Source organism: Urocitellus parryii, chromosome 15 (genome assembly GCF_045843805.1).
Source record: "Urocitellus parryii isolate mUroPar1 chromosome 15, mUroPar1.hap1, whole genome shotgun sequence".
In the NCBI taxonomy this organism is placed as follows: Eukaryota; Metazoa; Chordata; class Mammalia; order Rodentia; family Sciuridae; genus Urocitellus; species Urocitellus parryii.
Window position 1 is genome coordinate 41,247,639 of NC_135545.1, and position 13,806 is coordinate 41,261,444.

The 13,806-nt window shown below is 43.3% G+C and overlaps 1 protein-coding gene across 1 annotated transcript in view; it reads right to left on the reverse strand.

The window, feature by feature from the left end:
* Positions 1-11,585, reverse strand: part of Cmtm4 (CKLF like MARVEL transmembrane domain containing 4) — a 57,159-nt gene extending 45,574 nt beyond the window's left edge. The window contains exon 1 of the mRNA XM_026392646.1: positions 11,400-11,585. Coding sequence (XP_026248431.1) covers positions 11,400-11,585 — 186 coding nt within the window. The remainder of the gene's footprint in view (positions 1-11,399) is intronic.
* Positions 11,586-13,806: the final 2,221 nt, after the last annotated feature.

The following is a 13,806-nucleotide window of genomic DNA, read 5'->3' on the forward strand; positions in this document are numbered from 1 at the left end:
CTAGGTTCAATCCTCAGAACCACATAAAAATAAATATAAAATAAAACAAAGGTATTATGTCCATCCACAACTGAAAAGAAAACAGGGTCCTGCTATGTAAATAAGTATAAACTTATCACAATAAAACAGAGATCCATCATCCAAGTGTGTTCAGAAAGCCAGTGTCTTGAGAGAAGGACATACATGTGCTAGTGCTCTATCACAGTACATCACAGGTCACAGGACATGAATCAAGGCAAAGAATAAACAATGAGGAAGGGCCAGCAGGAAGAGGGAGGAACAAAGGCCTCTGCCTCACCCCAACCCAGTCAATTCTTGGGGTGTCTCCTGGCTGAGCAGGGGGTGGAGCAGTCCTGCAGCAGCAGTCTGCTACTGCAGAGGAAGAAGAAGTTTCCAGCCAGGCTAAGGGGGCAAATATATTTGGATAGAACCTAAAAAGAAGACTGACTGGACCAGAACCTGGCCAGATAAGGCAGGAGGCACTGGCAATCAGTAATGGCTAATATTCACCAAGTTCTAGTCTGGGTTAGATAACTTCCATTCAATCTCACGCCAACACTCTGCTAGCAGGTAACCCTCCTACCTGTACTCCTGACCCTCTGGGCCTCACTTGAGGCTCTTAAAAGCCAGTCTGAGGCCTAAAGGGCATGGTTCTATGTACAAATGGTCAAGATCTACTTTTCTTAAGAAAAATAACCAGAGGGGCTCAGGTGTGGCTCAGTGGCAGAGCACTTGCCTAGCATGTGTGAGGCACTGGGTTCAATCCTCAGTACCACATAAAAATAAATAAAATAAAGGCATGATGACTATCTACAACTACAAAAAAAGAAAAAAGAAAGAAAAGTAACCAGAGAAAAATAAAAACAAAAAACAGTAGAGAAATCTAGAGTGAGGACCAGAAGGCCAAACAGGATGCTCATCCAGCAACCCAGATACTTAAGGATCACCCTCAAGCTACAGGAGCAGAGGAAAGGGAGAAAAGGAGATAAATGAAATTTGAAGAATCTGACATGTATGGCTTTGATATAAATATCTGCCCAAACCCTTTCCTGTGAAGTCACCATCTCAAGATAAACCGAACAATTCTGAAATGGACCAAAAAGGTTACTAAGAAACTTCAATGGAAAACTAGACCCTGTTACTAACTTTCCAAGTTCTAATCCTATGAAACTTGGACTCTTCGTGTCTTTGAGTTATTTTACAACTGTTAAGCTGTATACAACTAACAGCAGTGCAAATGGTTCCTGTCCATAGACAGGCAAATGAATTCTGTCTGAGAAACAGAACTGATCCCACTACAAGTAAAGCTGCATCCACTTGAAATCCATTTCATGGAATGTATACATACCTACTCTAAAAATTTTTCTTTGAAGAGCTTATAATTTTATATATATATATATATATATATACACACACACACACACACACACACACACACACACACACAAATATCTTTTACTTATTTATTTTTATGTGGTGCTGAAGATTGAACCCAGTGCCTCATGCATGTGAGGCAAGCACTCCACCATTGAGGTACAACCCCAGCCCAGTTTGTAACATCTTACTGGCTCCCTCATTAATAAAATCATTCATATTTGCATGAGTCGTGACATTATCCTTTAAAAATTATCCTCTAAAACTCAGAAACCCAGGGCTGAGGATATGGAGTGCTTGCCTAGCATATATGAAGCTCTGGGTTCAACCCCCAGCACAAGCAAAAATAAATGCACAAAAAATGAAAATGAAATTCACAAACCCAAACTCTGTATTAGCTGCTCTAATAAGGGTAAAGGTAAAGGTGAAGTGCCTCTGGGTTCAAACCCCAGTATTAAGGGGGAAAAAAAAAAAAGGAAAAGGCCCCAAAGGTTGATAATTCTTCCAACCCCAATACCCTGCTGGCAAACTGGAGGTCCATCTCCTGTCTCTCTCCCCCACCAGCAATCAGGGGCTGCAGCTTACTCCTGAGTTTTGTCTAAGCACCTAACCTGATCCTGGCACTCAAATTTATATGAAGAAGTATCCACCAAACTGGGTGTGGTTACATATGACTAGAATCCCAGATACCCAGAAGGCTCCAGAGTCTGAGGCTAAATCAGGCAACTTAGACCCTATCTCAAAAACAAAACAAACAAACAAACAAATCAGCAACTACCACTAGAAGAGTTGCTATCCCTGGGTTTTTCTTCCCTTTTCTTTTTCCTCCCCTGACCCCCACAGCCCTGGCACAAAAATCTTTGAGCCTCAAACTGTTTTTCATAGCTGTGCTGGAATAAATGGGAAACCACAAAAATGAAGGCTTCTACTGCTCCCGTCATCAAATCGCAGTGGCAATAAAGAAATTATCCAGAACTCTCCACGATTTAACTTTGAGCATTTTAAGTGTTTGTTAACTCATTTAAGTCCCAAATTTAATCAGCCATATGAAATTTTCAGAAACAAAATTCAAGATTTTTTTTTCCAGGGCGAACCCAGGGCATTATGCACACTAGGCATGTGCTCTACCACTGAGCTATACCCCAGCCCCCAAGTCAAAATTCTGGACTACAGTACTTCTTAGGACCCTCTCCAGCCCTCATTGGGATCACCCCATGGTCTTTACTTTAAATCAGAGAGCTTTGTAAGAACAGCCACTATGACCCTTGGCCCCAACCCCAGCTGGAGTTTTTTACATTTACACTGTCTACTACTCTAAGGGGTCTCAAAATATACTGTCTTGGCAGAGAGGATCAACTCTTTCTTTCTCTGAACATGTTAATCAGAAAGCGGACAGCTTCAATAATGATAGAATCCCTGGTTTTCATTTTACACTTTTCTAAGCAAAACGCTTGGCAAAGCTTCCTATGGTTTCCCCCCACTTTTCAAAAATCTGTCTCCTAAGCAAAAGCTTCTGTTTCCCAGTGGCAGTAGACACTCTTTAAAAAAAAAAAAAAAAAGTTAAAAACAGAAAAAGTCATTACGATAGCATTTTATTTCCATATTTTCTCCCCAATATTTTCCACTTAAAACAGAGTCCTTTAGTTTATAAATATATATTGTTTTTCCATGAATTCCATGTTTTCAAATAACTTGGCCACACAAACTGTGTTAATTATCTATTATTTTTTCTTTCTTTTATCAAAACAAACACATATTCAACTGTTTATCCAGCATCTTATTAGTACCAGGCACTATTTTAGACACTGGGCACACAGCAGAAAACTCAACAGGAAGACTCTGCTCTCATGGAACTTACCAATGAAGAGTAATAAAGCAGCGCAGGAGGACAAAGAGTGGGAGAAGTGTCCTGCCATAAACACAGTCAATAGGGAAGGGCTCTCTTTAAGCAGGTACCTGAAGAACAGAGCCAAGTGGGCATCTTCAGGAACAGGGTGAAGGATGGAAAAATAAATCCCAGTGCCAAGACTGAGGTAGAAGTATATTCATCAAAACATTAACCAATACTAAGAGTTGGGGATGTAGCTCAGTGGTAAAGCACTTGCCATGCCACGTGTGGGGCCCTGAGTTCCATCCCCAGCACCATAAGAAAAAAAAGTTAAACAAAGCATCTGATCCATATGAATAATCAGTACAATAAAATTCTAGTTAAAGAAATTTGCCTTATTTTGCTTAGTACAGTTTATATTAGTGTTTCTGAAATATAATTAGTACTCAGTCCTTCATTCTATCTCAGTCCCCCATAATTTCCTTAATAAATTCTAAGGATGACCCCAGAGAACCCCATTCTGAAAACCAATGACCAAACCCTCTCATTGTATGCAAAACAAATCCACACTCAAGGCACACTGGGTTGAAGGCTGAACCCCTTTTGAAGGGAGAATTTTTCACACAAAAATCCTCCCCATCAGTAAAGTTTTTAAAACAGGGCAGTTTCAAACGCTAAAAAAGCACAATCTTTTCTCCAAGGAGGTGCTACTTTCTGAATTCTGTACCCTTCCACTCATTTGTCCTCTCTTCAACCAGATGTAGCCTCACTCTTGAGCCCTGAACCACTCTATACTGAGTTTAAATTGGCTCTTTGCTGCCACCCAGGATGCTGAGGTCACCCCCTTGGGCAGGGCTGCCTTGCTCTCTACTGTTCTTCCTCCTTCTGAAGTCTATCCTTCCTCCTTCTGAAGTCTCATATTGCTAAGGAATCCAAATCCCATCTCATCCTGCCCTGCTTTTTACTTCTCTTGTATATATAGCCTGTCTCCAAGGAATAATCTTATTTTTCCAAATAAAAATATCAGGACACATTGTAAATACATAGGTATGTGTTACATGAATTGCTATAATACAGTGTCTGAATTTCATAAATTAAAGTAAAATAATTTTTTAAAACTTAAGACTACTCTTATTCATAGTCTGATGAAGAAACATAGGAAATTGGGACTGTTTAGAAAAATATATTATCTGTGATCACTGTCACAGGCCTTCTGTCTCTATTCCATAAAAAATAACTTTATTTTTCCAATGAAATCTGACCTCATCCTACGAAAGGATTTAAAGCTACTTAATAAGGACACAAGAGGCAGTGGTAGCAGCTGTTTGTTAAAGGCTAAAATGCTGCTATGTGCAAGTTACTTTAACACCATTGGGAGGATCACTGAGGGGTTAAAAAAAATCAGCTGTGATTGTCATAAACACTCAGCCCTAATGGGGTAAACCAAGCGAATGGTGCAGCTCAGGTATATCCTGTACCACTTCTAGGCTGGAAATAGGTCTCTCTCAGGCACTCAAGTAAGCATTTGTTTTAGTCAACAACAGAATACCTGAGACTGAGGTACTTGATAAAGAAAAGAGGCTTCTTTTGGCTTACAGTTCTGGAGGCTGAGAAGTTAAGAGTGTTATGGTTCAGATGTGGGATATCCCCAAAAGCTCATATGTGAGACAATATAAGAAGATTCAGAGTATATTTGGCTTGTGAGTCTTAATCAGTGATTTAATTCCCTGATAGCGATTAACTGGGTGGTAACTGAAGTGGAGGGGTTTGGCTGGAGGAGATGGGCATTGAGGGCATGGCTTTGGGGTATATACTTGATTCTGGCAAACAGAGGACTCTCTCGGCTTCCTGATCATGATATGAGCTGTTTCTCTCTGCCACACTCTTCCACCATCATGTCCTGCCTCACCTCGAGCTCCAAGGAATGGAGCCTACTGTTTATGGACTGAGACCTCTGAAACTGTGAGCCCCTAAGAAAACTTTTCCTCCTCTAAAGTTGTTCTGATTGGGTCCTTTTAGTCACAGCAGCAAAAAAGCTGACTAAAACAAAAGCCTGGCTCCAACAGCAGCTTAGCTTCTGGTGAGGGCCTTGTGTTGCTTCAACTTATGGTGGAAAGCAGAAGGACTAAGGAGCATGTACAGGGGAGAGAGAGAACACGAGCAATAGACTTGCTTCATAACAACACATTCTCATAGTAATGAATCCAGTCCTGCAAGGGCGAGAACTCACAGGAGAAAGGCATTAATCCATCCATGAGGGCTATATACCCATGGCCTAGACAATTCCCATTGCGTCCCACCTCCCGACACTGCTGCACTGAGAAATTAAGGTTCCAACTTAACCTCTGAGGGACACACTCAAACCCTGGCTTCATTCATTCTGGCAGAAGAGAAACATCCAAGACTCAGGAGGCACACTCAAGTCCTGTCCTTGCCTCTTGGCAACCTCTGCTGTTCATGACCTGGGAGAGATGCTCACTAATTTCTAATCAAGAAAAGTTCCTTCAGGGCTGGAGTTGTGGCTCAGTGACAGAGTGCTCACCCAGTTCATATGAGGCCCTGGGTTCCATCCTCAGCACCACATAAAAATAAATAAAGGGGGCTGGGGATATATCTCAGTTGGTAGAGTGCTTGCCTCACATGCCAAGGCCCTGGGTTCCATTCCCAGCACTACAAAAATAGATAAATAAATAAAGGTATTGTGTCCATACAAATAAAGAAAGAAAAAGAAGGGCTGAGGCTGTAGCTCAGTGGTAGAATGCTTGCCTACTGTGTGTGAGGCACTGGGTTTGATCCTTAGCACCACATAAAAAACTTAATAAAGGCATGCTGCCCGACTACAACTATTAAACAAAAATTAAAAGAAAAAGCTCCTCCAGAGCTGTCAGGAAAAAAATAATTTGTTCCTGTAATGATTAATCTGAATTGTCAACTTGATTGGATTAAGAGATGCCTGAGATTAAGAGGCTTCCAGGTGAGTCCCTGAGTTTGTGTCTAAGAATGATTGGGATGTGGGATAGCAAACTGAAGTGGAGACCCTCCCTAAGTGTGTGGGCAGCACAATAGGTTGGAGGCTTGGATGGAATAAAAGTTGGAAGAACAAGGAAGTAATAACAGATACAAGCTTTTCTTCTTTGTGAACAGGTTTTTGACTGCTTCAGGGATTGCCTGAGGACATGAGACTCCAGCTCCTTCACTCTCCCAAAGTGGTCTCTGCCAGTGACTTTCCAGCAAGTATCCAGAAGCCTTTGGTCCCAGACTAGGGTAGCATCATTGATCCCTCTTGTTCTGAGGCTTTGGTGTTTTGGACTGCACAGCTACTGGTTACTACAGCTCTCCAGCCTGCAGATGGCCATTGTGGTACTATACAGCTTCTGGTTGTATAAGCCAATCTAATAAACCCCCTTTTATAATCATTCTTATATATACATATATGTATCTCCTGTTGGTTCTGTTCCTTCTAGAGAACTCTGACTAATACAGGCCCTGTGGCAGGGGGAACTATAAGGACTTAACGGAGTTCACCCTTTCCCAGTCATCTGTATATATGGATAATCATATGGGAGACCTGTCATACACTGAGCCCTTCAAGGTAGGTTGTGGGAGAAAATATCAACCAAACCTGGGTTTTATTTTGTTCAATTCTTTGGTAACAGAGATTGAACTCAGGGGCACTTAACCACCGAGCCACATCCACAGCCCTTTTTTGTATTTTATTTAGAGACAGCGTTGCTTAGCGCCTTGCATTGCTGACGCTGGGTTTGAACTCACGATCCTCCTGCCTCAGCATCCAGAGCCTGGGTTTGTTTTTTGCAATCTCAGGGATTAAACCTAGAGCTATGAGTATACTAGACAAATGCTCTACTACTGAACTACATCTCCCAACCCCTTAGCAGTATTTTTTTTTTTAATGTTCAGGAATGTGATGGGGATTGCCCTTTGATGTAGTAAAAGCACTCCTTGAAATTTAATAATGACAAAAAAGTAAGTAACAGTTCAAAAGGGGAATTCAGGCTCTGTTCATGAGAACATTTACTATACAGTCTAATAGCAAAAAGTTTGGAAATCATGGTCACAGGACTTTGCCACAGAGCCTTTGGAAACAAAAAATTCCAAAGTCCTGATCATTTGAGCCTGTCATACTAAGATGATTTCTAACTTTCTTTAATGTTATAATGTTTTAATAAACAAAATCCATTAGCAACAACAAATTTATTAATTACCTGATACTGTACATTTGAGAGAATCTGGGACTGATGAGCTCTACACCTTGGCTATGGCCAGGACACAAAAGTGCATCTTTGTAAATGTGGCTATTTTTACTTCATGTAGTTCCCTTAATTTATGTTCACAATAGATTTTAGTAAATATGCAATCTGGGGTTTTTGTTGTTGTCCTTTGTTTTTTAATATTGTCCCACCCCAGGACATCCTCCAGAAAGCAATTTTCAGTCAGAATTGTATTGACTGTCTTGAGATGAAAAACTGACAAAATTCCCATCAAATAAAAGATATGCCATTACCCAGCCTGAAATGCAAATACCTCAATTTGCCTTTGAGCTACCTAAGAAAGCATCTTATTTTAACCTCCTAATTCTTACACTTCCTAAAATTCCCAAATAAGTCAGAGGTGATATGGTTAAGATTTCAAAATCAATAGAGCTTAAAAACTGGGGAAGGTAGGGGGTAGTGGAGATTAAACCCAGGGGAACTTTACCCCTGAACTATTTCCCGAGTTCTTTTTTATTTTGAGACAGGACCTCACTAAATGACTGAGACTGGCCTCAAATTTGTCAAATTTGGGAATACTCCTGCCTCAGCTTCCCTAGTCACTGGAATTATAGGCATGTGCCACTATGCTTGGCTAACAAAGCTAAAATTTTAATTTAACATCTCCTATTACCTATCTTATGTTATACAAAGTCCTAAACAAAGTATTGGGCATGGAGGGACTCAATAAAGGGATATGAAGCAACCAGGGGTTTCTGAAGGATCTTTCTGGAACGGACTTGTCTTTGAGAAGCCTATCCCCTAGTTCAGTCAGTGGAGGAGCGCAGCACCACAAGGGACCTACAAGCTTAGGAATAGCCCATGAAGAAAGTAAAAACCCTTCTAATCAAGTCTATCACTCCAGCACTGGAAAAACTGACCCACAGGATACTGGGCTGCCTAACGACCATAAAAACATCTTGATCTGGACAACTTCACTCTTTAAAAAGTCTTGTCCTATCCAAGGCCTGTTCCTACATCATAGTCTATACTATAGTATGCCCATATCATCCCAAGAGCAAAACTCTACTTTCAACCACATTGATTAAAAAATAATAAGCAAAAGGTCTACATACACTACACATATTTCATTAAATGGCATCTGGGAGCTAAAAACCAATATGCTCTCACAGAATTCACACTTGAGGAGGATGGGGATAATGTAAGTCAATTGTTCAAATCAACTTTTTCTACAAAATGTGAACATTTATTGTTTGATAGAAACACTGTTGACATTGTCCCCAACAAGAGATAAGTCCGGGTTTTGTTCTGAAAAGATATAATCTATGCAATTGCACTGATTAATTTTCATAATAATTCAGATTAGTGTTACTATTAAATGACATTCCACTTAAAAATTTAAATCATCAGAAGTAAACTACATTTAATTAAAATATATAATTATGATGGAGGGGCAACACTTCAATCACATTTCCTTAGAGACAGAAAATATTAATCAGCAATAATGACAGTTAACATTTATTACACACCAATTAAGTATCTAATGAGATAGCTGCTGATTTTTATATGTTATCTCATTCTCTTAATCTTTCAAGAGAGGTACCAGCTCATTTTCCAGACAAACCTCGGGCTTATGGTTGACTTTTATCATGAGTGGTACTGTTAGAGCTGGTTGTAGCAGCTATGGGAGATTTTTTTTTTTTTTTACCATTAAGATGACACACACAGGTAAGTCTCACACATGTTTGACCACCTGGGGAATTTTATTAAAATGCAGATTATGATTCAGAAGATCAAGGTAAATGAAGCCCCTGATTCCAAGAAGCTCTCAATCTCAAGGACTGACCTTTGGGGCACTTTACCACTGAGCTACATCTCAGGCCTTTTTATTTTTGAGACAGGGTCTTGCTAAATTGCTGAGGCTGGCCCTGAACCTGTAATCCTTCTATCTCAGCCTCCCAAATCACTGGGATTACAGGCATAAACCAGCACAACCCAGACAAAAACCCAGATTTTTATCAAGGCTGAGCATCCAAGTACAACAAGACCACCAAGACACGCCCTTCAAGTAGGTAGGTCCCTTTCTCTCTCTCTCTCTCTTTCATATATATATATATATATATATATATATATATATATATATATTTAGTTGTAGATGGACACAATACCTTTATTTTATTTTTATGTGGTGCTGAGGATAGAATACATGCTAGGTGAGCACCCTTACCACTGAGCCACAACCCCAGCCTGCTGGCTATCTCTTGATGTTTAAATTCTAAAGAACAGACAAATTACAGAATTAGGAGAGATTTTAGGGGCTGAGCCCCAAAGTTCTTTCAGATTAAAGCCCCAAAAACCACAATAGTACTTTTCTGAAAGGTAAATAAATACCATTGACTTCCATTCCTGGCCATAGGTAAAATGTCCCACTAATGAGGTGATAATGCACACTCTGTACAAACTACTGAATTTCAATTATTTTACTAGATCTGTTGAGTGGCAAGTTAGTTTTCCAGTGGCAAGTTCGAATTTACTTTCAGAGGCCCACAGAGTAAACAAAGCAAGGTACTTGACAAGGTATTGTATTCCAACCAGGTCCAAGTTCAGTCCTACTGGGCCCATTTCTGATCATCTGTACTGTATTCAAACACTGGCTAGCTGCTACTTTTAAAAGTGATTATAGCTCCTCCCCACCTCCTACATTCTCTTTGCTAACAGCAATGATACCTAACTACAAAACCAATATACCTTTGAGAACATTCTGGTTTACTAGATTAAGTTCAGTTTAAAAGTCTAGACAGATAACCTACTCCTTTTATCTTTCTTCAAAATTCTTCAAAAATACCCCCAGCAATCATCAGAACAAGCCTCTCATCCATGACAGAGATAAAACAGTCTGTGATTCTGTGATTTACAAACATTGGGACCTTTATTTAAAGGGTGTTCACACACGATATTATTCCCAAAGAATGTTTATGTATGCACCCAAGTAAGTAAGCACAGGAGGACCAATGCTTAAAGCAATGAAATACTCATACATTGCAGTTCCATACAAATGGCTTTTGAGGCTAGGGAGGTCTACCTGTGTAGAGGAGTATGTGGGACACACAGGTTTTTCAAGCTGCAGTATGCCTTGTCCACAATTGAGCTAAGCAACAGCCCAAAGAGCCTTGTCTAAAAGGAAAAGAACTGACAGACCCATCCCCTGAACACCATGAGGCTAAAAATCAGGACCCTGAGAAATGAGTTCTACTATGGACAAGTCCAACAGAAAGTTCCCTGTTTCTGTTACCTCCAAAACTGGCTGCCCTACTGGAGTGAATTAACTCTGGGTATCAACTGGGCAGTGCCAGACATCGGTGTTGGGCAGAGGATTCCGGGATGCAGAGGACTCAAACCTCTGCAGTAGAAACTGGAGACAGCAGGCAGATCTAGGCAGATCTAGGCTCTCCACTGCATTTGGGCTACATGCCTCCCATTCAACAAATATTTACTGAGTGTCCACCCCTTCTAGGCGCCAGGGAAGAAAGCAAGCAGCAGTCCTCAGTCTCCAGAGGCCGAGGCAAAGACCGTACGGTGGCTGAACGGGGCCCCTAAAACCTGCCACAGGTTGCTAAGCCAGAAAACCGCAAGATCCCTGGCGCCAGGCTCCACACATCACCAAGTCCAGTAATGAAGGCGGGAGTGGACAGGTAGGCCCGGGGACAGGTATGCAGGTAGACGACACACCTGAGGCTACCAGTTTGGGGAGTGCAGGCTCTGGCCGTGGGCCAAAGAACGGGGTAAGGGAGGACGGCCTGGGAACCCTGCCCAAGAGAGGGGTACGAGAAGCAGGGGCTCTGGCCCCGGGACGCGGCGGAGGCCGGCGGGGCCTGCGCCCCCGCAGCGGGAGTGGGAGCGGGGCGCGCGGAGGGAAGGCGCGAGGCTAGGCCGCCGGCCCCGCACCTGGGGCCCCACCCGGCACCTACCACTTGGGCGACCTTGAGGCGGCCGAGCGTGCCGCGCAGGTAGTCGGGGTCACAGCGCAGGCCGGCCAGCCCGCGGCGCTGGCTCACCGGCTCGGTGGTGGGCTGGTACGGACTGCTGGCGCCCGAGATCATGGAGGTGCTCGAGGCCTCGCCCTCGAAGCCGTCCAGCTCCTCGCCGCTCCGCATGCTGCCGCCCGACCCGGGCCGCCTCGCGCGGCGGGCCCCTGGCGCCAGGAGCGGGCGGGCTCAGCGGGGACGCCGCATCGCCGCCGCCGCCGCCGCCGCCGCTGCCGCCCGACTGCCCGCCGCGGCCCGCCCCGCTGCCGCCTCTGCGCCCGCCGCCCGCTGCGGCCGCGGCTCGGTCCGCTCGGGCTCGGCTCCCGCCGCCTCGGCAGCGGAAAGGGAGGGAGGCGGGAGCGGGCGCAGAGGGAAGGAGGCGGGAGCCTCGCGCCGGCCGGGAGGGGGCGGAGCGAGTGCCCGCCCGCTGGCCGCTCGGCGGCGCTCCGCGGCCAGGCGAGGTGCAGGCTGAGGGGCCGCGCCTCGGCCTCAGGGGCGGGGCGTCGTCTTCTTGGCCCCGCCCCCAGCCCCGCCCTCACCTGCGCCGCGCTCTGGCCGAGCCACTGGTGGTCGCCGGTGGTCCAGGCTCTCGAGAACTGGGATTCCGGAAAACCGGTCGTGGGGACCTGGAGGAATCGAGGGAGGGTCGAGGAGGGTCGAGGAGGGCCGAGGAAGCAAGGAACTGCTTTCCTAGGGCCTCAATTTCTCCTTTGGAGAAAGTGGAGTCCTCAACAGGTAGCTGGGGGACTTACCGGTGAGGACTAAGATGAGATGTGCCACCTGAATGAAGACAAGAGTGACGGACCAGATGGGAAAGTGTGTGGGCTTCTGCACGGGGCGCCCTGCAATAATCCAGTTCTGAGGAACAGCAGACTAAAGTGAGGGGTCGGGATTAGTAGAGTCTCCAGGACCCACACAGGTCCCGTCTGAATTCTGGACCCCTAGCCTGCTGAACACAATAGGTTCTTGGTGACTAATGCTGTTTCCTCTCTTGCCTCAAAAGGTTTTGCTACCTCTGTCTCAGCATCAAGCCAGGTTAAACATAGATTTTGCCCTGAAGACATTAATTAGGGACCAATTTGCAATTCAAGTGTGAAGACTAATTTTAAGTTCAAGTAAAACGCTAGCTTTCTAAGAATTGTCACTTGAATACTGAACCCTTCCACACCACATATATCTAGGGCTTCCCTTGCTCTAGGCACTGAGCAAGGCACTTGGATAGGGTGTTAGTATTATTGCTATTTTACAGAAAAGAGGACTAAAACTTCCAGAGTGGAAGTGGTTTGTCCAAGGTCCAAGGTCAATTGGTGGGCAGAGCATAGGTACCAACTTTTTTCAAAGATGGAAGGATAACGACTAATAATTTATTCAACCAACAAATATTTTGGGGGCACTTACTGTGCCTTAGGGAATATACTAAGAATTGAGGAGAGAGTGCCAGTTCAACAGTTAAAATAGGGCTGGATGTAGGCTTTGACGTCTGCTGGTGTCAAGTATATCTAGAAGTTGCAGGTAAATACAAGAACAAAAAAATAAAATGATCAATTGAAAACTTTTTAAAGAGAGATTTTCTTTCCCTGGATCCCCTTCCAAACCCATGTTCTGTCCTGGAGTTATGTTCTCTGAAGGAAGTAAAACAGAAGGTCTCTAAGCCAGGGATCACTCAGCACAATGATTACCCAACACAGACAGTTGAGAAATCCCACCTACAGGCACAGACCTTCCAATGAACTTTTTAGGGCCCTACTTTGAAATATAAATGACAGCTAAGAGTCACCAAACATTTGAGAATGGCCTGTAATATAGTAGAGATCAAAACACAATAAAAAGTAAGGAGGAAATAAGATATATGTCATGAAATGTTTTATATATATATATATATATATATATATATATATACACACATACACATATACAAACCATTTTATATATACATCAATACATTACTGTATGTACATGTATATCTATATGTAGCTGTAGATAAATATTTGTATTTTCAGATAAAATTAGAAGATGTTGTAACATAAAAAATTAGAATAATCTGGGGCTGGGCATGGTGGCACACAATTGTAGTCCTAGCATTCTGGAAGCTAAGGTGGAAGAATCACTTGAGCCAGGAGTTCTCAACTGGCCTGGGCAACATAGCAGGACCTCATCTCAAAAAAAAAAAAAAAAAAAAAAAGTGCCATGTGTGAGTGTGCATCCTGTAATTCTCAGTCACTCAGGAGGCTGAGGCAAGAGAATCCCAAGTTCAAGGAAAACTTGGGCAATTCAGCAAGGTCCTGTCTCAAAATAAAAAATAAAAAGGGTTGAGGATGTAGCTTGGTGGAAGAGTTCTTGTCTAGCATGC